Source organism: Corvus cornix, chromosome 6, assembly GCF_000738735.6.
Source record: "Corvus cornix cornix isolate S_Up_H32 chromosome 6, ASM73873v5, whole genome shotgun sequence".
Taxonomy (NCBI): domain Eukaryota; kingdom Metazoa; phylum Chordata; class Aves; order Passeriformes; family Corvidae; genus Corvus; species Corvus cornix.
This window is the reverse complement of record NC_046336.1, coordinates 7,373,477-7,400,734: the sequence shown is the minus strand read 5'-3', so window position 1 is coordinate 7,400,734 and position 27,258 is coordinate 7,373,477. Positions and strand designations below refer to the sequence as shown.

Sequence of the window (27,258 nt, the reverse complement as noted above, 5' to 3'; positions counted from 1 at the left end):
AGAAGTTGAACAACCTCAGTTTGTGATGTTCCTCCTATCCCCATTTCTGTGATTTTGTGATAAGAGCACATTCCGCAACAGGTGCTACTTTCCTAATGGGAAACTCCTTAATTTATCAAGTCATAATAAGATGTCAGAAGAAGTGATAACAAGGAAGCTGAAACCTGGGGTTGGAAGGAAAATTCAATTCTAGCAAGTGACAAAAATGGCTTTTCCTTAATGTAGCTTGACAAACAAAACCATATCGTCATGCAATGCTTCTCATTGTGGTAGAATTTAATCATTCAACTCTGCCTGACAAATTCTCTCACTTCATTCCCTTCACTTCTGTATCTAATTTTTCTTCCTGTCCATTTAATCTAGGCAGGCTTTTAAACACCAGAGTTTTGAAAGATGTTGTCTAGAAATCTGCTGTTTAACACAGTTTGTAGGAGAACTCAATCCTGCGAAGATTTATGTCTAAAATAACTTTCCAGTATTATAGGTCTTTGTGTCAATTACTTTTAATCTTTTTTTTTATTTAATTTTGAAACATGTCATTTCTCTCTTATCTGTCTTTTAATTTTCTTCCATTCTTTCACTGACTTTAGTAGCCAATATTCCAATTTCTTAATAATGTCCATATGAATCGCTATGAAAATGCTTTGCATACTGAATAAAACTGTAAGTTAAATAACAGTTCCCTGTCCTAGATTTTCTCCTTGACTTCTTGGAGTTTATTAATGTAGGGTTTTTCTGTGTGGTATATGTTTGTTCATATGTGTACACAAGCATAACATTGAATAAAGAAGGGGAATATGCATATTGAATTTAATTGAATAATGAAATTATTGGATTTAAAGTGCCTATTCAGTAGGAAAAAAGTTCAGCTGTTATAACCTTATTTAGGAATGTCTTTCATCTTACTTGAATACAAAACTAGATTGTCTTTCTGCCTCTCGTGACTCTGAATAGTTGAAAAAATACCCTGTAATTATTACATTTTTTGAGAAATGAAGGAGTGGGTATTTGGATAATGTAGTGTGTGCCAGCATGAGAGACAAGGCTTCAGTGAGCAGAGATAATCTATGGAAGCTGTTGATCAAATCTTGATGTGAAGTCTGAATTTATTTGTTATCTTTCATTTTCTATTTATGTTATCAGTATGAAAGTTTTGTTATCACTAAATCTTATCATCTGGGAGGACTGTTTGTCAACATGAAACTGAATTCTCTACAGGCATTAACGCAGCAGAAGGAAGTAGGATTCTGCTAGCAGGCACTTAGCTCTGTATTGCTTCTCAGATCATTTAATCCCAACAACAAATACTTCTTTTGCCTATTTTATTGTTACAGTTTTACAGAAATACCCGGTGAGTACTTACAAACCATGGGAGAAATTTATCTCACCTAACGTTATTTATATTCTAAGTTTGACATTAGGTCTATAGTCTGAACTAATCACAGAATCCCTGTGTTGTTAGTGGAGAGAAATGGCAGCTCCACAGGGTAATCCCTTCCAAGTTATGAGAGTTCCACATCTATTTTAGAGTCACTCACCTATGAAATGCCTTCCTATCTCTGCTGATTATTATAAGCTATCTGACTAATTTAGACTAGGTTCACACATGGGACAAGATTTGACATATTCCACGTGGCAAAATTCAGATACATTTCAAACTTTATTTTTCAAGTTTTAGGAAACCCAGTACATAAAATAAATGTGTGGCATTTTTAGCCTCCAAGAGTTTAATGTTTCCCTTATTTAGACAAATATAATTTGTTGGTAATCTTGTCCTTTCCTTACCATGTTCTCTTGGAATTTCTGTTTACCAAAGGAAAAGAAAATATATTTTGTGCTTTGCCTGTTAAATATTTCTATTGGGAAACTGACAGTTTCCTACCATCCATCTCTCACTTGTGCAGGTCAGTCTTCATAATTGAAGTCCAGTGTGAAAGAACCATTTGTCAGAACCATTTGTAACTCTCTCTAAAGATATCCCAATATATAATTGTACTTACAATTGCATTTATATTAAGAAAAAAAAAAATCAGAGTATCTTATCTTTTCCTTTGTAACTACTGATTATTCAGTAGTCATGTGTTTACTGAGTTTAAAGATATACCCAAAATTATTATCTAATACATAGTAATGTCTTTAAAATAGTTTATACTTGGGTCTCTGCTGTCATGTTTCTGCTGAGTAGATATCTAAACTTCACTTTGTACAACAACAAATAAATGTGAGAATTTATTATGTGTTTCAATTTTCTAGCATCCTCATTCCAAATTATCACAGTGTTCGATCTTTTACATTTTCCTTATAAAAAAGTTATACACAAAAATGTGGCCATCTACACAAATATATTCCTCAGCTGACTTTAATATTTTTTGTCTGAAGTTGCTTCAGTCAAAAAGTGTCCCTCAAGAAAGTGTGAAAGATGACGGACAACAAAATATGTCAGCCTTTATGTTCAGTCTGTATCCATTTCTTCTGATTCAGTACGTACCTAGTACCAGTGTGGGAGTGTATAATAGTTCTATCCAAGAAGAAATTAAATTATGGTTTTGATGATACTGAAGGAAGTAATAATTCTGCAGGGTTTAAGTCGGCATAATCAACACAGTCCAGGCAGTTTAGTTTGGGTTATGTCTGACCTTATTGCATTATGTTTCAGGGTTTAATAATTAGACCTTCTATCAGAGTTTTGCCATGTATTTATTTTAGTTTCTCTTATTTGTTCTTTCTTAATTTATTAACAATGGAAGATGGAAGAATTGCATTAACGGAAGTATTTGTTCATGGTTTGAAAGCCTGAGCAGATAGAAGTTTGCTTTAGTGGGTAATGTCGTGAAATGGAGCACAGATTATAATTGCTTTTTGTGTACATTATTTGAATATATGAAACATTTCATGGATTAGGTTACTGTTTACTGCAAACACGGAATTTTGATTTAGTGCCTAGTTTTCCCTTTCCTTTTCCTTTTGCACAATTGGTTTCGTTAGAATTGCAGAGATGGCTTCTTGACCCCTATATTTTTAAACTAAAACAGAAACTTCTGAGGGCAGACTTACTATTTCCATATGAAAGATGTCCCTGAGTTAGACTTTCAAGATTGTCTCATTTTTGTCGTGGAACAGATTTTGACCTATTGTTCTGTAGGACTCTATTACTGCTGCATGGGATAGTCAAGGTAAAGATGAACTGGAGAAATGGGAACAAATGAATCCAGCCCTGCAGACATTAACTTCTGAAGGCTGGAAAAATCTGTGTTCAAAAGGTCTTCCTCTTTCCACAGACCTATTCCATCCATCATTATTCAGTGTAAAGTGTATTTCCTACCTCATGTGTGTAACCAAAACACGAAAAAATTAAGAAGTACCATGAATTGAAACATTGATTGCAATGAATCCTTGTGTCAGTGCTCTCTGGCATATTCTGCTGCCTATCTGACTTTTGAATCCTTAATTGCTGTAAAATATTTGCCAGCAGTCACAATGCCTTTTCTTCCAATTAGGCCACGTATCCTTAAAATAGTTTGTTAACTTGCTTTTTTAAAAACATACTTTTCAAAAACTTGAATGTGGAAGAGAAAAAAGATAGACATGTCTTCTGTTTGTTGGAACAATCCCCACAGTTCATTTATCACTCATCAGCCTTTTCTTGATATATCATTCTATCTCTTAAGACTGTGAGCTGGAAAATACAGAGATAGATAGATAGATAGGTAGATAGATAGATGTAAACCCCACATTTGGGTTTGGAATCTTTTCATTCTCTCCAAGTTTTCTACATTCGATCTGTATATGTGTTACTTTGATCTGATGGAATACAACTGCAGTTCACAACAACAATAACAGTAATGATAATAATAACAATAACTCGTAGAGGTTATCGTTTGCCGTAAAAAATTATGTTCCACATGGCACTTGGTTTTATTCCATAGGAAATGATGGAGAGGATATTTATCTTCATCCTTATTTGTAAGAGAAGATAGAGATAATATTTGTGGGATCCACAAGCTTTTTAGATGTTTTGGGGAAACTGAAAACTACTAAAGTATGATACAAATTAACAAGGGAGATAATTTTCTCCAGTATCTTTAAGTCCAAAGTGAAAACCTGGGGTTGGATGAATTTTCCTTTTCTTGTCCCTTATCTGTATAGGCACAAGCAAAAGGACAATTACATTCATATCTATATTAAACCCCCATGGAAATATATCTTTTTAATTGTATTATGGTCCTTTGTATCAGTCCTAGGTTCATGACATTTGCTTGCTTCTTTGTGGTCTACTTTATAATTAAAATATGTATTCTTTTTGTTAATGTTCTGTGTTGAAATTAGTCTGAGATACATGATACTGTTCAGAATATACTGTAGTTCATCTTTTAAACAGTAACTCTAATGTAATTATTAGAAGATGTTTGATTAAAATTGGAAATTACTATTGGGATGAAACTTTATATCTAAATGGGTTTCTGCTTTAAAGTATGAGTACTTTCAGGAAAATCCCATACAACCAACCAAGCAAGTCTAACAGACAGATGTTCTTCCATAAATTTGGAAACATCTTCAGCAATAGAACACTGCACTTATCTTGAGTAGGTGGTTAGATTAATAGAAGTTGGAAAATGTAGAATCCTTCCTTTTGTGTCCATTTTCCTGAGCTTGGGAATATGCAAATCATTTCTTTATTGATAATCAATGATATAAAATCATTGAAATGTTGTAAATCTGTTTACTTCATATTTATTTTGTGTTGAAAAGGAGAAGCAGAGGCACTATAGTTTCTTAGAAAAGTTTGGGGTAAAACTTTCCTGGTATGATTTTGATCAGATTGAGGGGTTTGATTGCAGACTTTCGCTTGACTGGAGTTGTTTCTAGACTCAGAGAGGCTGTTAAAGAATTCTGACACCTTGAATGAAAATAATTGTACTAATGCAAAATCTAAATGCTTCTTCAACAAAGAGCATTTCAACAAATCACAAAAGGTGAACTCTATCAACACTGGCATGATTTTTTCTCCTTGTGCTGGTTCATCACCTAAAGTATGGTACTTGTAAAAAACATTCTGGAAACACCAGGAGTGAATTTGAATATTAAATAGTATTTGAAGTGAATCCAGACAGCATTTAAAAAAAAAAAAAAAAGAGTTTGGAAAGCTTTTCATTTTTGTTCAAGGTATACTTAAACAATTGTTTTTGTTTGGGATGCACTTTATACTGGGCCAAAGAAGTCTTCTGGTCTTTTCGCAGACGTTATCTTCTAAGTAATTGGTCTATGTTTAGCTGTGTTGTGCTGGCACAAGGCACGGTAACACCATTATTACTGAAGTTTACATTATGGCTTTGCCCTAAAATAGAAAAAAAAGGAGAGAAAAAAAGTAAATTTTTGAGTATCATGAATTATCATTTCAAAAGTTCGCAATTCAGCTATGAAAGGGATTCAGAGTAATTTGGTGTAATTACTAGTCAAGATCAGATCTTGAATGCACAGAGATCTCTAAACCCAACAATTATTTGGAAAGACTGTAAATATAGTTAGATAAACATTTGGTACAATTCAAAGTAGAAGATTCTCTATATCTTCAGTTTGAAAATTATAAACTGAAAAACTGAGCAAGACAGGGACTTATGGATATTTGTAGATATAACATAACTATTAAGTACTGTTCTTAACATTAGTAAAAAGTACTTACAAAGATAATTATAGGCTTTATTGCATGCAAGTGTGAATGTCTGTATGTATATGCTGTCTTAGAGATAATTCTTAAATATTCACAAAAATTACAGCAAGGAGCTGAACTAATGCATGTTCTGGTGAGGCTGTAAAAATGTAGCCCAAAAGAGTATTTATTACTTTGTCTTTAAAGTAATTTGCTTTGAAACTGTTTTATTATGCACCAGATTTATCTTTTTTAAAATTAAATTAACATATGCATTAATTTTAATATTATACAATTAAAATATTTTAAATGTATTAATCTTGAGCACTATATGTTGTTTGTCTTGTCTAAAACCTTGTTTCAGTGTTGTTATTAAAATGGAAGATGGTGTTGGTGACTATAAACAAGACAATTCATAGCAATACAATTTCTTAATATATTTCATATTCTTTTTATTGTTCATATTAAGAGGATATTTCTATTAACTTTACTTCAGTAAAAGTATTATATTCCATTGTTTGTATTTTGACACCAACAAGGATATGGGAATTAGCTGCGCGTCTCACTTTATCATAAATGCAGGTGTGTGCAGACTAGACTGATATTACACTTGAAAGTAATCATCCATGGAGCCATGAAGTCCTTGACTAAAAAGAGCTGTTGAGTCTGAAAATGTTGTAATTTACTTTTATTTTATTTGCAGATTGCCTTCTCACAACACAATACTATCATGGATCTGGTGCAGTTCTTCGTCACCTTCTTCAGGTAAATTGCTTTTTTTGTCTTCTGACTGAAATCCTGATGACTCTTTACCATCAAGCCAGTATCTTAACCAGCTTCTGAATCTTGAGAAATGCCTGAGAGGAGGTCTTCAAACTGTGTTCCCTAATTTGCACCAGTGGAGGGTCTTGGCCAATTAAAGGCAGCTGCTGGAATCTTGCATTATATAATTGTGTATTTCATATTCCATGGTACAGTCTTCACACTTCATAAAGATTAGCTGGGTTTGTACCATGTATTACAGTGATTAAGAAAAGCCAGCTAAACTTAAGTAATTTATGTGTGTGATTTTTCTATAAACACTTTTATGGAATTATTTAAAATGATGGCTCTGTTCAACAGCTTGTTATTTTTAATGAAGCACACCACATCACTACTAATGCTTTCATGTGTTGGAACGTAATTATGAAAGGCAGTAGGTGATGCCTGAGATTTTGTTGTGGCAGCAATGCAGGGATGGGCTTCATCTGCAAATGAACAAGTATTGTATAATCTGAACAAAACCCCACTGAAAGACTTCTTAAAAGTTCAGGTCTCTTATAAAACATCACAAACTTGAATATACACTGATTAATTACAGTGCTTTGAAATCTTGCTGTGAAGATATTTCCCAATAACTGTGAAATGTACACAAAATGTGAACAGTGGCAGACAGGTATGTCTTTGTGTATTTCTAGGATGGCCATGACTTTATTTCACAAGTTCACATTACGGCTTCTCTGTTGACATTAATTACTGTGCTCTGAGGAACTGTACCTAAAGAATCAGACTCTTAAATACTGTGAATGGACCAAATTCTGTTTATTGCTGTTGCCAAAAAGGGCACAGAAATGAGCAGAGCCTGAAGGCTTCTGTACCCAGGGCATTGGCTAATGGAGAGGAGTTTAGTAGGTGATATAAAATATCCCATTTCTCCTCATTCGCCACAAACAGAGCAATAAAATGCTGATTGCCGAAGGTCAGTCTAGTAGTGGTTTGGGTGTTTGGTTTTTGAGCATTTTTTGTATTTTGGGTTTTTTTTTCTTCTTTTTTTCATGGGGAGACAGCAAGCTCTAAAAAATTATGATGCTTATGCAAACGTTTAGATTACAAACTGTATAGAAGAAAGCAGAGTCTGTCCAAGTACAACAGAACAGAGAGATCCTGTGACAAATAGCAGAGGTAAACTAAGAGCTGTTTTGTTGGTGCTCTGTGCCCTGATGCAGCCTTAGTAAATGTGAACTATAGGCTCTGTGGTGGTGCAGCCATCTCTATGGATCCATTGCATTATCTCTCCTCGCATGATGGTCTATCTCATGTGGCTTGTTCTGGATAAACGTGGACTCATCCTGATCCTGATACAAGAAGAGATCTGCCTGCCTGAACTGTAAGCTAATTGGAACCCGAGGCAGATGTAATCCTCTTTAAAGAGAGAAAGGTTGTAGGGAAGCTGGCAGTTATCCTCCCGCTGCCTTTGACTCAGTCCCAGCCTCATTATACAACAAGGCTTTCAGCTGGCACTCAGTTCAACAGGCCCTTGCAGCCATCTGCAGTGCAATGTTGATAACCCACCTTAGGAATCCAGTTGCAGAAGTATGTAAAGGAATCGGGAAATGCCCTGAGTAGTGCATTGCAGTGATCCAAGCCAAGGTGCAAACCTTAATTGCAGGGCACCCTGCAAAGACACAGACAAATCCAGCTAAGGTCTGATGGTTATAATGAGAAAAAGTGTTTAACACAAAAATGTTTTAAAACCTTGGTGTAATGTTGTATGGCACTCTTCTACAACTGAATTGGTATTAAGGTGTCTGTAGAGACAGTTAGGATGTCAACAGTTTGTAGCCTAAAATAATCATTTTAATAAGGGTTTATTGTTTCTTGTTTTGTGTGGGTTTAGTTTTGTTTGTTTGCGGGGTTTGGTTTTGTTTTCTTGGGAATGTGGTATGACTGTGACAAATCACAGTGGTAACAGTAATAACCCAGGTCATAAGTACTATGATTATTGATAAATAAAATAATTGTTTTAAAGACAATTTGAATGTGCTTGATAAAAAAACTTATTTCAACATGCTTTGATAAACATGCATTTGCATTTCTCCCATCCAGTATTATACTTCTCGTATTTCTGAGGATTTGGCATAATGCTGTTTACCTTGCCTGGCCAAAGCAGAAAATAGATCCATTTGACAATAACAGCTATTCAACAATCAGGCAAAAGTATAGTTTAAAACTGTTCCTTTATAGATTTTGTGTTCCAGACTGAAAGATAAAATGCACATTTTACTACTTGAATCAGAAACATCAAAACAGGCATTTTTAGAACTGTCCTGATGTATCAAGATAAACTGTTTTAAAAGTATTGTTCTGTAAGGACTTAATTTAAAACCATACATAATAAAGCACAACATCTGTGATTAGCTCTGCAATTAATGCTTGGCCTACCGATACTGATACTGTATATCCTAGAACAAAAAACTGAGATAAATAAAAGTTATATTGAAAAAAAATAAGCAGAATATTATTAAAACTGTAGTGATCCAGACCATGATGTGCATCATTAAAAACCCCCACCCTATTTAATTTCATTATTTTTCTACTGGAAGATTTCATTGTAACTATAGCTTCAGTGACCTTTTCTCTAAGAGTAAAAATGCAGTGTAAGAGTAGTAACAGATTCCAGACTGTCTTATAGAGTGTGGCATCTGTGTTGCTGTGCTCAGTGCCTTGAAGACTTTTAGCCTTGAGAAGTCTGTGACTTTTTTTTTTCCATGTGCTTTGAAGAAGTAAGATCTCATTAGAAAATTTCACAGGCTGCAAATGTGAATGATCTTTCTTCTTACACTTGAAGAAATGCAATACCCATAGTTAAAAGAACTATTTTTCTCTATTACCTTGATCACTAAAACACTCAATATGCTAAAGTTGGGCACTTTTTTTGTTTCAAACTCTAAGTGATAAAGAAATTTTCAGTGTTTTCATGCAAATGTCTGTTTCATGTCTTACATCTATATATGGATTTAGCTGAGTAGGGCCAGGACATTTTAGACGTTTCATAAGGGTATATGAAGTAGCTTTAGTTTCTGAAAACATTATTTACTTTTTTAGATCACACCTAACATCCATTAAAATTGATTTTTCAATAATTGTTAGTTTTTATTATCTATGATTGGAGTAAATCCCAAATTGAGACTAAGAAACACTTGATTTCTATACCTGCTTTTAAATAAAATTATAACAGTTTATAACAGTACTCAAGCATTCCCAGATAATTATTCGTATTAAGAATCTGAAACATAATTCTGGTAAGAAATGTGGTTAAATCTCATAATCAAAAACCAGGCAGGCATGAAATTGGTGCAGATGACAAAGTTTAGCTGTTAATATTCTTGTGATAGGAAATGATAAGCAACTGCTACTTTCAGAACTACGTTTTTAAAGCCCTTTTCAAATGCATGGTACCAACTACTAACTCATCAGGCACTTTCTCTGAGCTCCCAGAACTATTACTTCCCTTGCCTCTGGTACTTTGGGTGAAGATGACTGATTTAATAGAACATTTTAGTCACTTTTATAACATATCTCCATACTGTCAAAAATTACATAATTTCCAATTTTTAATAAGTAGAGCCCTGTTAAATAATATGGACTCTGAAAGTTTGAAAATCCTTCTTTTGTGTGTGCTTTAAGAAATTCCAAGAAAAATTATGGTCATTTAGGATCAGGGGTACATTCTTTCTGTTAAATCTTCCTGTGAGCAGTATAAAGGAGAGTAAACAATGTTCAAAATACACCCAGTGTTTATTGCAGGAAGAGGGGATGGCTATTTTCGTAAAGATGAGCATGAGCTACAACAGGAATTGCAGCAGATGCTGAAGAACCAGCTTTATTAACTCCATACGTAGGACTGTGTGCCGAAATCTCTGAGCAGTCCCTTCAGTTGTGTTCCTTGCAGTGGGAGGGGATGGCTGCATTTCAGCAGGTTGTGTTAGAGCTCCTGACAGCTGCAGTGCTTGAATCTGCTGCTCTGGGTGTAAATTTGCAATGAGAAAATTCCTTCTCTTTACCAGCATCCTTTGGTCTGTAGCCCTGCCTTCATGTTTCTGTTAAAAAGAAGGATAATAACTTAATTCTAGATTTTGGCATGCTTATCTTTATGAGATCGAATATTGGTCTCCATAAGAAAGACAAAACGCAGTGTATCGGGATCACGGCCACCATGGCTGGGATTTCAGAAAATGCAGAAGTGTTATAAATCTAAATTAGAATATTTTATGGTAACATGAAAATGAAGTTATCATAGGAAAATGGATTTTACATTTGGGGCTAAAGTAAAATTGATTTTTTTCTTAGTGATGCATTAAACAGTTTTCACCTCACTTAGAAGCACAGAGTTGTTTGACTTCCATTGGGAAAAGCACGTCTGTACTGTGGTGGGCAATTTGAGTTGAGTTTCCTTTCTTTAAATGTTTGGTTTGAATTGTTGAATGTAGTTTTGTGTCTTCTCTTTGAATCACACAGAAAATTTGTCATCACTGTAGGGTTATTTGATATGTTTGTATTTCCTGAGAAGGCAGCCCCTTGTTCCCAGCCTGCAGGCAAAGGAGATTCCCCGGTACTGCTGGATCAGCTGCTCTTCAAAACAACGGATGAGTCACTTAATCTGTCAGTGAACAGAACTGTTTTCCATTATTTTCTTCTTTTTCATCTTTCTATTTGTCCTTTGAGTCATTTGGAAGTGTGTGTGAGGGCACTAGTGCTTGCCATATTTTGATTTCAACAGATGCTGTTCCTCAAAATACAAAATATCTGCTCAGATATCTGAAGATGGCCTATGTGTCTGCTTGGTGTAAAACAGATGTGGGTTTTTCCTTCCTTAAAGTCAGTGCATTTAAAATTTGTAATTCTCACTTCCTTTACTTAGAAATACTGTGAGAGGTGTTCATTGTGCCTCCTGAAGCTCAGGCATGTTCTGCTTTCGGGGGTGTGTCTTTCTACAGCTGCACTGGATTTTGTATCCTAAGAAGCATCACAGATAATTCATACGGTTTTATGTTTTGATTCTCCACATTTTGTATTCTATTTTCTTAAATCCAGTTAGTCAGTTGTTTTCTTCGACTTCAACAATATTGGTGCTCACAGCTATTTTTCTTCTAGACTGCTTAATCCTGGTAACTTTTTTTTGAAACTCCAGTCCACTGTACTTTAAACAAGAGAACTAGAACAGGTTTTCATCTATGATAAATGGGCTTGAAATTCTGCTTTTGTCATTTTAATTCCAAACAGAAGGAATTTAGTCGTCTTATGATATGTACCCATTGCAAAGATAACTCAGGAGTTTGTTCCCAGATGTAAGGAATATGGTGAAGTGGGGTGAAAGCTGATGAAGGAAAATAATAACAAAAAATAAAGGAAGTAAAAAATATTAGTGTTTTCCTTCAGGCAGCAGTGTCACTGTCCATTACAGCGAGTGACAAGCAGCTTTGTCAAGCCCCGTGCCCGCCTGTCTCTGCAGGCATGGTCGGTGTGATGGGCTGGGCACTGAGTGACAGCCAAGAAATGAGCAATATCTTCATGGCAGGGCAGAAATATTCTGGGTCCCTGTGCTCAGCTGTAATAAATCACAGAAAGAGAGAAAAGACAATGCTAGACAGTGTGCTATGCTGTGAATTTCGTATGTCCGAAATTGTTAAATCTGATTATTCCTTTTTAGAAGAGACATCTGAATTCAAAGGAATTCATCCAATAAACTTTCTGTACTGGAATATTAACGCAAATATTCCAGTGAAATTCAAAGGAATTCATCCAATAAACTTTCTGTACTGGAATATTAATGCAAATATTCTAGTGAAATTTCCTGGTACCAAATGAAGCATTTAGTGTGGGAGGGTTTGTGGTCTTTTTTAATTTATCTCTTGGCATCCAATGTAGGGATGGCTACTTTTGCCAGTAAGAAGCAAAATGTTGGAGATTCTACTGTGGTCTCCAAAAGCCACACCACAAATTACACAGGAAAAAGAAGTTATATAATCTATTTAAATTTTTTAATCTGGATTTAAGCTTCATGTGTGGTCTGATTATGTTCCATATTATAGTTGGTTTTCTATGCTTCCAGTAACTTTTTGTGATATTTTAGGAAAACACTTAGTACTTTCAAAATTACATTCCTTTCCTAATATATTTTCAGTCTTTTTCAGTTGGAATTCTAGCATCAGGTTGAGAGGAATCAGGGGCTTTGTATTCTTTATCCAATACAATTACAGAATTTTTAGGGTTCTTCTTGAATGATGCTTCTTTGGCCTGGAAATCTAAAAATCCTTAGTCTGTCTTCAGGAAAATTTAATTTTAACAGGGCTTTTAATAAGAAAAGTTAAGACTTTTTCACACCTACTCCTTAGAAGGTATTTGCCTCTTTGGAAAAAGTGTTAGAAATGTTACAGATTGAAGGGAAAGGTTTTTTAACAATGTGTTAAATTTCTTCATTCTATTTAAGTCTATCATGCTAAACAATGCTGACATGGTATGGTGGCTTTCTAAACATATTTTATGTTTCTGTGATGTAATTATGAAGAATAACAGCTGCACAAGAGAGCAGTGAAAAATAAGAATGAGGGGAAAACATGAAAATAATATTCTTGAAATAATGCAAATCTTTTGGTTTGGAAGGCTGCTGAAATTTGACACTGGTGACAAATCTTCTTCCCAAAATTCACTAACTGGAAGTAATTTGAATAAATGAATCTTTTCCTCTTTCCTCTTAATTTTAAATCCTAAATTAGCATAAATCAGGAAAAACATTGCAAAAAAGGAAAAGTGAAAGCACAACTATTTTGTAGTAGAAACAATATATTCAATTTCTAATTATTCTGGATTGCTACTGCAGAAAATATTAAATTTTGTACTTCATAATTTGTCCAAAATTTCAATGGACATAAATTGTAACATCACTTATTGAGAGAAATATAGAGTAACTCACCCATGAAGGCCAAACCCATAAAATTATATGAAATACAAAAGTCTTTTCATGACTAAAAGAAACATAATCACGCTTCATGGGTGTGATGTTCTATTTATTCTGTGGAGTTTAATTCCAGTTTTCATGAGATTACATCGCTTTGATTGTAAATCTTTTTTATTTGTCGCCTCAAAGAGGTGAAAGGAAGAACTATGGAGGGTTAAAGTTCACATCTAGAGCTTTATTGTGTAATATATTTCAGAGTCCTTTTACATGGTTCACTTTAGTCTGATATTGGATTGGCAGATTAAGTGGGAATGTTGGTCTTCTCAATAGCATCTTGGTGTACACTGCATCCATTTTCCCTTTTTATTTGTATATAAAGGCTGTTTGTATAATTGATCATTCATTCATAGTTTTCTATAGCAGCTTGTTTTGTATTTAATATAAAACCACAGCTTTGTGGATATATGCATGAATTATGTATGTAGGAAAATAGAAATCTAAAAAAATGTATGTGTGCTTTTTTAGAGTTACTTTTTAATAATTATTTTATTGAATGGAGTTATTTAACACTCTCCTCCATCCTCGATAACATTCTGGCACATGTACGTAATGAAAAAAATACCAATACCATTTTCATAATAATTTTCTTGCTATTTACAAATTCCCTGTTCAAACCCTTCTTTCTTCTTTGCTTTCAAGAAGATTTTTGATGTTTCATTGCACAGGAAAGACCAATAAACCCAAGCTTTGCAGAGGCAGTTGTCAGAGATGATTTTAAACCATTATAGGAGTTTATGCCTTGGGAGAGGAAGAATTAAGTTGGCTTTCTGTATTTGATATATATTAATAAATTATTTAGCACAAAAATAGTAGATATTCTGACTAATAAACTAATGCATATTATATTTAGATATCCTTGCTACTGCTTACTTTAAAATGTAATTTATATAAAATGCAGTTGACACCATTGATACTTCAATCTCCCTGTTTTCCATTACGCATTCAGAACTTAAATTGTGAAGCTTTATTAATACCATTATTGAAATTTTAGTTTATCATTCTACTTAATTTTGCTCTTCTTCCTCAACAAAATTATTTTCATGGCATTTCTAATAGTAACTTTAAATGTGCAGCTCTGGAGACTTACAGCATCCTTTTGGCAGTATCATGGTTTTAACCATGACAAGGTAAAACAAATCTAATGTGGATATTCTTTTCCATGCATTCTTACCAAATACAGTGTTGTGCTGGGAAGGACCAGATTAGAAGGTGGATATATATATTTCTTTTTAACTGTTAATCTGTTTTGTATAACTTTGGTAGTTGTGGACATGTGAGAAGAGAATTTTAAGGGCAGTTATGTGACTTTCATGAGACACTTTATGCAAGAGTTATTTGTGGGAATATATGGATTTTCAGGACTGCATCAAAAAATAACGTTTTAATCAGTCATCTGGATAAGAAGAATTATCCGTGTAATTAGTTTCAAATGAACTTGAAACTTGTTGCTTAACTTGTGTAAATTCCATTTGAGACACAAATAAATACAAATTTGCATTTAAATGATTTTTGGTACTACTTGGAGTTTTAAATGCCATCATAGATACTTTACCTCATATTCAGGCATTTCTTTCACTTTGCAGTTTGGAAAGCAAGAACTGAGTACCTGAACCCTCTGTGTGGCTTTTGGATTCCTTTAATTCAGAAAGCAACTGTGGGGGAAAAGAATGGACTATAGATCTAGGCTGATGGAAGAAGCCCTGTCATCTTTAAGGCTCTGTAGGAATGATATTTTGTAGCTGAGGAGGGAATGATTGCAGCTCTTGGCTAATGAGTTCCAGAAAATGGAGTGTGGGAGCCAGTGCATGGAGCTGCTGGTGCTGGCAGTATTCTCATGACAAGCAGGAATAGGAAAAGGACATTCCTGAATCACCTGGATGGTAATGCTGGCTTTGTTGGCAATGCCTTTCATTGGCTGTGCCAGCCAGAGCTCCCCCTGGGCAGGAATTCAGCACTAGTGGCTGAAATGGCTTGGCTCCACTGCCGAGTTTCATTTCCCTGACCCCACACATTGCCTTACCATGAACTGGAAGTTGCATATCCTACTTCCTTGCTAGCCAAGACTACTTTTCCCTAAGTCTTTACATATTTTAATTTGGAATTGAAACACTTCATTCCCAGAATCTTTCTGAATTGCTAATCACTGAAGTAGTCCTACTTATAATGATGTTTATAAAACTTTGTGATTCAGAGCAATTTAATTAATCATTAAAAAAATTTAAAAAATTACTCTGCTGTCATACATATCAGACTTCTAATATTATGTTTACAATGCTTTGTGCTTCAGATAAGCCTGTGGAAATCTTTGGTGCTGCTTGTCATGTGTATGCCAGTTAACACAAGGATGGCTGAACCCAGCACATCATAATCATAAACACAATGTTCTTATCAACTGCAATGAGAGAAATCAATTGCTGTGACAATAATTGCTATTTGAAGTCATGATGTTAGAAAAATAATTGTTCAATTATTTTTATTTTAGAATTGTGCTTGCTTTATAAAATATCAATTAAAATGTGCTCTATTTGCCAATAAAAAGATAGTAAATAATGTGTTTGGAAAGCAGTTCTTAGAAAAACAGTTAATGTGATCTGTTAGGAAACTTTTGCGGTACTAACTTGAAAACATTAACTTAGGTATGAGAATTGTTTTCTTTACATATTTCCACATTAAAAACTTTTCTTGTCATCAGTTTGTTTTACTGAATATGTTAAGTTGTTGTTCATGTTAGTACTATAGGTAGTGTGAAGGAGAAACAACAGAGTGTGGGGTCACTGTTCAGACTGCTAATTAGGGAACTGTACATTTTTGTGCTCTTGTCAAAGAAAGATCAACAGGCAGGAGGTTTGTGAATACAGAGGGATATTTAATTACTGTCTCAGCACAGCAAGACTCAAATAATTTTTGCAATAATTGCCTTGATGGCCCAACTGTTATGTTCAAAAAAAGACTTGGGAGGAGCTTTTAATATATGTGGGCAGTAAGCAAATCTGCTATGCCCCTAACAAACTTCGTGAAAGGAACTTTGGGTGCTTGTGTCTCTGTTGGTGAGCAGTGTGAGCAAACAGATCATCTCTCAGGAAAAATAGTGCTGAGGACCTGACATCCGCACTGAATGCATTTTTTTTGTCTTTGAGCTAGTTCTAGACTGACAGCCCCTTTGGGTCTGCAGTGCACATTGCACATCTTCTAACTGAGCTTCAGGGCTGGTCCACAGGGGCACTCGGGGTTGGTTCAAAAGCCCACTCCAGATCCACACTTGGCCAGCAATGCAGGAATTCCCCTTGGAACGCAAGGATGGGTCTGTCACATGTGTTGGAGCATGGGGCCAGTATGATGGCAGTTGGTAGGACAGTCTTGGCACGCTGTGCTGGCCCAGCTGTGCTGCTCCTGGGGTGGGCTCAGCCAGGGATGCTGCCCCGTGCTCAGCTGGGGGGTGCTGCTGTACCTTGTCCTGTAAGAAGAGTAAATGTGATGGGTGCTCAAAGCAGAATCTCACATAATTTTTCATTTTAATAGAATTAAAAGTATACTAGATATAAGCTAAAGTTTTGGAAAAGTGCTTGCTTTCATCCGTTTGTGGAAATTTATTTTTAATTGTGCAAATTACTCTCTCAGGTAAAATCATAGAAACAACAATTATTCATGCATGGATGTTTACATACATTTTTTCTTTACATTTTAATTTCTGTTTGTATGTTAAATAATCAGAGAATGGGAAAAGAAATAACAAAGGATGGCACATTTTGTTTTGTTCTGTTTACCTTCCATTTGCAGTATTGGTTCTTAAAATATTTATGCTTAGTTCATGAAACAGTTCCTTTTACATCCCTGCAAAAATAAGTAAATTCTTTCACTTTAACAAAAGTATTACTTTGATACAATATGTAATTTATAGGCATTAATATGTAATGAAAAAAAAGGAATTCTCTAGCATACTTATAATGCATTCATAGAGCTTAAGGCATAAATGTGTCATTAATTCATCTAGTCTAAACATGCTGATCATTACATTTCACAGATTTTCCCCTCTATTTGTCCATGTAATTTAAGTTTCTTTAAAGATATCTCCATATTTTATTTCATTTTGCCCATACCAAGCAACAACACATCCACTAATTCCCCTAACAGTTTTCAGATTGATGCCTAAAGAAACACGGAGAAACTCATTTGTGAGTTATGAAAAACACTTTCATTTCCTCAGCCAGGTCTGCATTAAATATGCCTGAATGGGACCTCTTTAAGTTAAAAATTTGCTCTGTGGCTTGCAAAAAATAGTTATGCAGGCAGTAATTATTCCTTGCAATTTTCCTTCTCTTTGTTCTATGAGGTCAGTATTTCTGTTCTCACACTACCCAGAGCTCTTCTGGGGAGAGCATCTGCTAGGCCCAGACCTCCCTGCTAGGCCCTGGTGTTCTCTTGCAGCCTTTCCTTGGCCACTTTCCTATGCTGTGTTGGACACAAACTGTATTCAAGACTTCTTCCTCTGCAGTTCATCCATTCTCTAATTGTATAGTGTGTCCAAAATCATGCTAAGACAATAACTTCCAATCAGCCTGTAACACATGCACTGGTGATGGATTGCTCATTTTCAAGCATGCTTTTATAGTGTTTCCTCCTGTTTTGTTTAACATGGTTTGAAGAGAAAACTGGGCAAAGTTATATCCTTATCTTATGGCACTTCATTTCTTTGTTCTGGAGACCACAAAATCTTGATAATGCTTGCGCTGCTGTGGTTTTAAGAGTGTCTTAGCATAGCATTTGTCTTATTGGGAAGATTTACATCAATAAGTGCAAAAAGTCATTCACTCTCTCCTCTGGGTCAGCATTTCATAACCCATGTGCATTTCAAAGGCATCTATCCAAATATATCTTTATTTGGATGTCACTCAGAGTCTCAACTAGAGAGTCAGAGATGGTGGATTTAATCTATGATCATGTGGATTAACTGTAGGCAAGTTGCCACTTGATCTTTTCCAAAAGTGAAATGATTAATTTGTAAAATCACTGTCAGCAAGAGAGTCTCTCCAAATTTCGAATACTTTGTATGATTTTTCTCTGCATTCTCTCCATGTTTTCCAATCTCCTTTATGAAAATGAAAATGCCAGAGCTTTAAGAACAAATCTGATAGTACCTGTTTTGGCAATACCTTGTAGAGTGATAAACTCATCTTCCTACTGTGCACCTTAGTATTTAAGGTTGTTTTAACCCCTTTTTCTTTCAACATCCCAGCAGTAATTCATACTGAGCTGTCATTCACACTGGTCTCTAAATTGTTTTGGGAATTGCTTCATTCCAAGGGGAAAATAAATCATTTGCAATGTAAATGAGGCCTGAATTCCTTTTTTGCATAAATACAACTTAGCAGCGATTGTATATTAAAAAAAAAAAAATTAAAAATTGGCCATTGTACAATCTTTTTAGCCTCTGTGCCATTAACCATTTTTAACCCCTTTCTTTTGGTTTTGTGTCACGCATAGACCTCTCAGCTATTATGTATTTGTCCCATCAAAACTGAGTGGATCTGATGGAAACTTTACAACCCATCTGGAAGTTCCCTTTTCTGGTGTTGGTCCCCCTCTGACAGTTTCTTTTTCATCTGCCCACTGGCCAATTTTTAATTCATTTAATTTTCACTGGGTTTTTTTTTATATCTCTGTCACAAGGAGGGGATAAGAAGTGTAATGGGGGACTGGAGAGCATCCACCTACACCTGTCCTGCTGGTTTTCTACATATTTACCTGTGATGTTAATGTCTTTATCATGGCTCCCTTCAACTCCCTGTTGTTTCAGAGCCAAAGAGAACTTATTTCTCCTATCATCTCATTCCCCTTGCCAAGCTGACTGCTTTCCTTTATACCTTTTAAATTCAGTTTAGAGTTTTAGAGATAAAGTGATGGTTGCTTCAAGATACAGGCACACTATAGATTTATGCACTGACATCCCAATGCTTTCTGGCTTGTTCTTTATTCCTTTTCTAATCTCTTTTAACATCCTATTTTCTGTTTTGACTGCTACTAAACATTCAGTTGATATGTTCAAAGACCTATCTGCAATGACTTCAAGATCATTTTCTTGAGTGGTAATTGCTAATTTAGAACTATCGTGTATTTGTAGCTAGTTGTAGTTTTTTTTTTCTTGTGCACTTGCCTTCAATTCATTGTCACTGAATTTCATTCTCTTATTTTATTGCCAAGTCACTCTGTATTGTGAGATCCTTTGCAGTCAGCTTTAATTTTATTGCCCTACATAAACCAAGGATGTTATCTCACCACAGTCTAGAACTAGGTTAGTTCAACAAAATCTATTTCCCTTGTCTTTTTTCTGCTCATTAATAAGAATTTTGATTTTTTCCCCCGTTCTATTTATAGTAAACCCCCTTTCCAGAAAAAAAAGAAAAAAAAAAGAAGAAAATAAAACATTTACTTGCCAAGAAAAGATTATACAGATGTCACATTGTCAATGCTGTAATCTCCAATTATTTATAGCTTTTATGGGTGTGTCTTTAAGACACTCATTTCTGATTTTAGCTTTGCATGTAAACTAATCGATGTTTTTACTGATGACAAGAAAATTTAGTGTGTGACCCATTCCACTGACATACAGAGCACAGAATCAATTTCTCTGAAGTCTTTCAGACAGAGCTCTGAATATTTTCTGTTCTACTGACTTAAGGGAACTGTTCAAGAAATTAGTAAATGTGAAGGACAGAATTTTCTAAGGGTAGGGATTCCGTTCCTGGTCATAATAAAGCAGTCACACAGTGCAAGGCTCTCTTAGTTTCTTGTGTCCAGCTCTCTTGAATGTATTAACCTTTTCTAAATTCCAGGAGCACTGAGTTCATAATTGCAAACAGAGTTGCTGTTGTTTCCCTAATTTAGTGGGTTTTGGAAGCACTATAGAGGAGGAGATGAGTGAGATGGCCTTCCCTTGCTTCATGCACAGCATCCTAACCTATAGCAACACATCAGTACCCTGATGTTGCCCCAAAGCATCTGTTGCAGGCACCAGCTGGACAGTGCAGTACAGAGGAGGGGAAACATTTCTGGGAAATACTATTTATAAGTACTTTTTGACTTAAAAATCTTAAAAGATGTTGCTGCAAAACTGAATTTATTCTGGTTGTTAGTGGGGGGGTTCTGCTCTTCCCTGTACACCAAATATAAATTTACAGTCACTTGTACTTGCTTTTAAAGGGAGACATTGGTGTTATTTTGCACTTGTGTACAATACTCTTCCCAATTATACTACTTCTAGAAATCTTGGTATTTCCCATATTAAAGAATATATTCTGAAGCTTTTTGGCAGAAAAAAAGTTGTGGATGTCTAGTATAATTCAATAGTTAGAGTGTTGTATTAATTGAAACCACTGTGTACAGCAGAAGTGCCAACATCTGTGAAAGTTCTTCACACTATTAGTAAATCCAGAAATGTATGTAAAAAGAACTGTTTAAAAATTTGAAAGATCTTCTGAGTGGTTACACTAGGTGTCAGATTTAGAAGCCTTTTGTTAGTATCCAGAAATTCACTAACAGAGGCTGAGAGTTCAATGATCTTTCTACCAGAAGACTTTATGGATTAAATGTTAATACAAAGATATTGAAACAAGAGGGAAGGCATATGCTCTGATTGTGCACTGCAGGTGTTTAATAATTGAATTTTTTTTCTTCTTCTTCTGTTGTGTCTTTGGGACTGTAATGTAGTGATGTCCTTGGAGGTGTTTTCCCTGGGCAATTAACCATAAAAATACTCAATAAGATAACACAGGCCCATTGTCATGTGCAAACCCAGTTCCTCAAACTAATTACACTCCCTGTGTAGTTATTGTTCCTGCATCCCAGGAAATTTCTCAGAATTTACAAAGTGAGAGAATATAAATTTGTTTTCTTTTTCTTTTTTTTTTTATTTTTTGCTATACTTCACCCTCTTTTTCTGTCTACTAGAGGTGGAACATGGAGTGCATGTTTGTTGAGACTGTTGTGGGTATGTGGATGGTTGTACTGGATCTTATCTCATGCTAATGGACACAGAGATAGCATTTCCAGGAGAAAACCAGAGTGTGTGGTGTGTGCATTTGCTTTGACTTTGAACAGGGATGGTTGACTCTTTGTCACCCTAGTAGAGTTGAGTTTTCCTCAGTTTTTGTTTTTGTTCTTTTTCCATGCTTAAATGTCTTTTGATACCCTAAAAACATAAGCTTTTTCACACCAATATGTTACAATTTTTTTTTTCTTTTGTAATTGCAGTTGTTTCTTATCCTTACTGCTGGTAGCTGCTGTCGTTTGGAAAATCAAACAAACCTGTTGGGCTTCTCGACGGAGAGAGGTATTAATAACTTTAAGATTCTTGTAGTAGCTTTATCTTTCAGAATAAATTGGTAACTCTGATGAACAATCACTCCTTCCCTTTCTCCTGTATATGCAATTTAAATACCCATTTTATACCCTTGACCTTTTTATGCTGAAGAAGAAAATTTTATTTCTTTCTCCTGTCAAAAATAAAGGAATTACAGCACTAGGCTGCAGAAAGGTAAATTTTCCTTATGGTGGCATATTTAGAATATTTAGAACAGAATTGAATAGAATGTTTCAGTTGAAAGGAACCTACAAGGATTTTTCAGCCTGACCACTTCAGGGCTGACCAAAGGTTAAACCATGTTATTATGGGCATTGTCCAAATAAATAATAATTTCTTGTACACTAACAAGCTTGGGGCACTGAACCCTTGCTAGAAAGATTGTTCCAGTGTTTGACCACTTTCTCTGTAAATAAATGTTTCCTAATAGACAACCTGGAGTTCCCCTCAAGGGAGCAAAATTCTCTGTTAGAATCAGTAGTTTCATCATTAAATCTGTGGCACAACTGAAATCTTCAGTAAATACTCATACATCAAATCACCTTATTCTTTTGTGGTCTAAATTCTTATGGCTGTGTTGGAAAATTTGGCCCAAATATTTGTTCTTACCTCCTTAACAATTCATTACACTTAAATGAGGTTAAACTTAGGTTATATATGCTACTACATGTATATGATTGTATACTGATAGTTGTTCATATTTCATTTCGTTCTCATAAAAGAGATCTAGAATTTTCAGACAGTGATGTTTTCCCTTCTTGAAGCTTCTGATCTTGATGATTTTTGGAAAGAGCACTTCTCTAATGTACTATAATCTTGATTTTTGTTCTAAAGACAAGCTTTGGTCTACTTAATGATTTTTTCTTAGTATACTGGCACTATGAATGTTTAAATAACTTTATTTTCTTACTGTAGATCTACAGTGAATTCATATATGCTTTAAAAGTGACAGGTCACTAGCACTTATAATTTTCCTTCACTGAAATGATAATGTACTAATGCCAAGGTTTAGCTTGAACTGGTGCTACAAAGGAAAAGGTACATTTTTGGTACTTGTTTCCCTTGAGAATTATTTTTTTTATTCATATGAACATTGTTAAGAATTTTCTAAGGGCAAATTCTCATCTATTTCTTATTACTTGCAAAATATAGATGAAAGTTACTTTAAGCCACATTATTCAACTTAATAATATTTCATTTAAATTCGTCTCAATACTTTGATAGTTCTGTGCAAAGTTGTGTTGTGCTAGAATGTAGTAGTTCATTGATTTAATTTCTCATGTTAATGAGGTTGGTTTATTGATGTTTTTCAGAACAAGTAGGAATGTACCCATTTCCAGATCTAGAGGATCTGGTCTGTTTTCTGTGATTGCTCTCCTAGGTTTTTGAAATATAATATTTTTAATGTAGTCTCTCGGCATCACTTGATAAAGAAAGCATTCTCATACAAAAAGTTTCTGGTTTTTCCAAGATTTATTTTCCTAATGTTATCAAAAGTACCTCTAAGACTGTATGAAAGCTCAAATAAGCTGTTTGATAAATGCAACATAAACATGAATCAGCTTCTTCAGAAGAGCGAAGGAGAAAGACATACGTGGTAACTGGATTAGGCCTCTCAGAGGTTCATGGTTGATTCTGAATCTTGGCTTTCCTTGAGTAAAACTGGAGAAACTTGTTTTTCTCTCATAACTGGAGTACAGTAGCATTATAAATTGTAAATGCTGAAGGAAATCTCCTTTATTTGCAGTCTGCTCTTGAATATCAGCTGCAGTTCATGTCAAATACAAGTTTTTGATAACACTCCATGCAATATTTTCCTTTAATCTAGCTCAGAAAACTTCTTTTTATATGTAGCATATTTTATAGGATTTTGCAATTAAGTGTTGCAAAGAAATTGTATGAGTAACACACAAGTAGAGGCAATCTATTGTTGAAAAGATTTCTGAAGTATCTGCTTTTAAAGCCCATTTGGCAGATGAGCTTTTCATCTCTTTCATCACTCTTTAACAGGAATGTTTGACTCTTTAGATGTTACCTTCAATATGGACCCAAACTACAGTAATAGAAAGATAACAAGAGCACAAACAAATACAGAAAAGCGTGCTGTTAAAAGCTGTGCATCCTTTTATTGTTTCTCCTGATTTTTTTTCCCCTGAGGGAGGAGGAACATTTCTATCCAGTTCTTGTGGTCTTTTAGTAATGAATTTTATCAGGCTGTTGAGGTAAGCCAATAATTTTTTTAAGATTTGTAGAACCCTTATGTATAGCTGAAAATTCAGAACTTTATCTTACTTTGCCTTCTGACTTTAATGCTTGGCTCAATTGGAACATTATTGATTCCAAATTGAACTTAGCATGGCCTCAATCCAATAGAAAGCAGCAGCAAGTTGTTTGCATTGTGAAGAGGGAATGTCTCAGTTTTCCCACTAATTTAGAAATTTTTCCTCCAGATTCTTTCCTAATTCATTCTCATTCTGCAAATTATTTTTTACTTTCCGCTGCTCAGAGCACTGCCCAAATCTTGCTGAGCAATTTGAATTTAGGCTCTATCAGATGTACATGTAAGAGAATGTTACATTGTAAAATTTATTTAATTGAAATAATTTTTTCCTAAGTTAAGACCTTGAGTTTTGGTAATTTGTTCTTGGCTCATAACAAAATTTTGGTTCTTTTTTTTTTTTTTTTTTTTGTTTTCTTTACCTACATTGCTGTCTCTTAAGATATACTTTATCTCAGGTTTTTGAACTCTATATTTATGCTTTAACTCCTGGAGCTTCTCTTCTTCTGTCCTGCCTTCTGAAAGGGCAAGAGGCAGCAGATAGACTGTCTTACCTTATACCATCAAAGTTATTCACCTTCTGCATTGAGGGAAAATGGAAAGTATCGTTCTTTTGTTTTATAGTTGCAAAAAGATCAATGAAACTTTGAGCAGGAGAACATGAACAACCTCCTGCCTGGGATCCCTTGACACCTTCCACCACCCATCCCTCCCATGGATTTGTGACATTTTAAAAAAGGTTTTTAAGAAGGGCTGAAATAAGATAGTGGAACATTGCTGATCTCAGGGAGCTTGTTCCTTGGAAGGAATACTACAGAATATGATGAGATGATTTCCAAAGCATAATTCTTACAGCTCTATCTTTCTTGATAAAGCCCAAAACTGTAAGAAAACAAAAACAAAACAGAAGGCATTTGGAACATTCAAAACAGAGCAGGGTAACATTTACAGGTAAGCATGGAAGTTTATGCAGGAGTAGAAAAAGGGAACAATATATTTGTTTATCCAATAAAGGAGTTCCTAAGTATTGCAAGGGTTAGGAATAGCAAAGAATTTTTTTAGAAGAGTCCTACACCATGTTAAAAGATCAGATATGTAGTCTAGGTTTTAATATCTCATCCTTCTTTTTCCTCCAAAGAATTACAAATCTTTCTACTAGTACCTTTCTCAGTAAAATTTTACTTTTTAGTTCACTGGATGAAAAACCAAAAGCTGTCATTTTCTCCCAAATGATTTGTTAGGCCTCTTGCATTTTATACCCTGAATTCACCCAAGAGCCCATCCATGAATCTTCAATCTGACTAAGTTTTCCTCCTTTATACAAGAAAAGATGTATCACCCAGATTTGCCAAATAAAACATATAAAGAGAATATTATTTGTTTTCTCTGCATGTTTCATATCTAAAGTATTCATTCAACCTTCTACTGAGAATGGGTGAAAGAGAATCTGGTCATAGATCATTTTACTGAAAAGCTTGATAGGTTGCCTGCCAGTTTTGTAGTGGCTCAAAGGTTTTGTCTCATGAACTTCTTCTGATTGAAAGGTATCACACTGTAGATAAAATTTGCATCCAAATGATTTCTTTTTAATAGTGTGTTGAACTTTTCTTTTTGCTGACAGGATTACACTGAGGTCACTAACAAACTCAAACAGATGGGATTATAAACCACACAGCTTCTAGTGGAGTTATTTTAGCGAAGTATTTGCCCTTCCTAAGGTACACGAGTTGCTGCTCAGGTACCTTTTGTGCTATTGATTCAGTCAGAGGTTTAAAGAATTGCTATCTTTAATTCAAAAGCCTGTAATCACTCATGTACAAGAAGTACCTTCTTCCCTCCACTCAGACACACAAAATATATGTGCCAGTGTGTCATGTGTTGTTATCTAGAATCATAGAAACGTGGAATTGTTTGAGTTGGGATGGAGCTTTAGAGGTCATCCAGTCCCACCCTCCTGCAATGAGCAACTTCAACCAGGACAGGTTGCTCAGAGCCCTGCCCAACTTGACCTTGAATGTTCCCAGGGATGGAGCATCTACAGCCTCTGTCCAGGGGTTTACCACCCTCATTGTAAAAATCTTTTTCCTTCTATCTAGTTTGAAATATACATTTGTGTATATTGGATCAGTCAATTAGTTAAAACGGAGTTTTACTTTTTTTCTTGGCTTTTTTATAAATATTTTAATTACACACTCGAAAGTGTGTATCTTTAAAGATGACTTAGATTCTTATTTCCTCATGTAATACACTATAAAGCTCTTGAGCAATGAGAAAGTAGTGCACAATTGCACATTTAGGTAAAAATGTTTGAAAGCATGGATTGTGTGTGTAAAGTGCTTGCCTAACTTTAAAGGTTAATATCATTTATATATAGCATCTCATTATACAGTCTGCTGTGCACCATTTGCCTGTCTGAAAGAATAGCATATACAAACATAAAAACGTGGAATTATAGAAAATGCTGGCTTTGTACAGTGTGTGGGTGCCACTCAACGTACTGCTTCTTTTATTAAGTAAGCTTATGTTTGTTTAAAAAACCCTCCACCTTTCTAGCCTTGATTTTATATCAAGGTAGTTTTATTCTCTTAAATATTCAAAAATTCTTACAAATAGACAAATGAAACTGAAGTAGACTACTTCTTAATAGCAGTAACAATTCATGTAATAGCTTTAGGCTCATTTCTATGGTAACTCTAATAAGAACAAGGAAGTTCAGTTGTGTCGATAGTACTAATGAATGTAGAGAATATGTGAATTTCAGCCAGAGCTTTTTGCTTTCTATTCAAGTGACAATATTTTAAAGTATTCCTTTTAGAAAATACAATAACGGCTTTTGGTGTATATGATACTGTTTATGGAATGCAACACGTTTACTTTAGCAATATTAAAACACAGAGGATATTCTTGAACAATAACTGAAGGACCAAAAGTAAAACTGTGCGTTTCAGGGTGAGCAAGGAACCAACAACAGATGATGTAAGGAAACCAGGAAATATTAGCATGCATAATTAAAGTACCGCAATGTGTAATAATATTCCTGTGTGTAGGTTTCTACAGGATTATATAGTTTATGTTTAAAGGTTGTTAAGCTCATAGGTAATTTTTCTTTTTTGGTAGCTTCTTGTCTGTTGCTTAGCAAATACCTTATACATCTGTATGTACTTACTCACAGGCTGTGTGAGTAATCCTACTGAAGTCAA

At 34.8% G+C, this 27,258-nt stretch overlaps 1 protein-coding gene across 4 annotated transcripts in view; it reads left to right on the top strand.

Moving 5' to 3' along the window:
* The window catches only part of ATRNL1 (attractin like 1), a 440,327-nt gene that overhangs the window by 214,357 nt on the left and 198,712 nt on the right, over positions 1-27,258 (top strand). For all 4 annotated transcript variants that reach the window (XR_005602196.1, XM_039554022.1, XM_010412925.4 and 1 more), the window contains exons 25-26: positions 6,351-6,412; positions 21,672-21,750. Coding sequence is in view for 3 of the 4 variants with exons in the window: in XM_039554022.1 (XP_039409956.1) it covers positions 6,351-6,412; positions 21,672-21,750 (141 nt within the window). In the remaining variant the exon portion in view is untranslated. The remainder of the gene's footprint in view (positions 1-6,350; positions 6,413-21,671; positions 21,751-27,258) is intronic.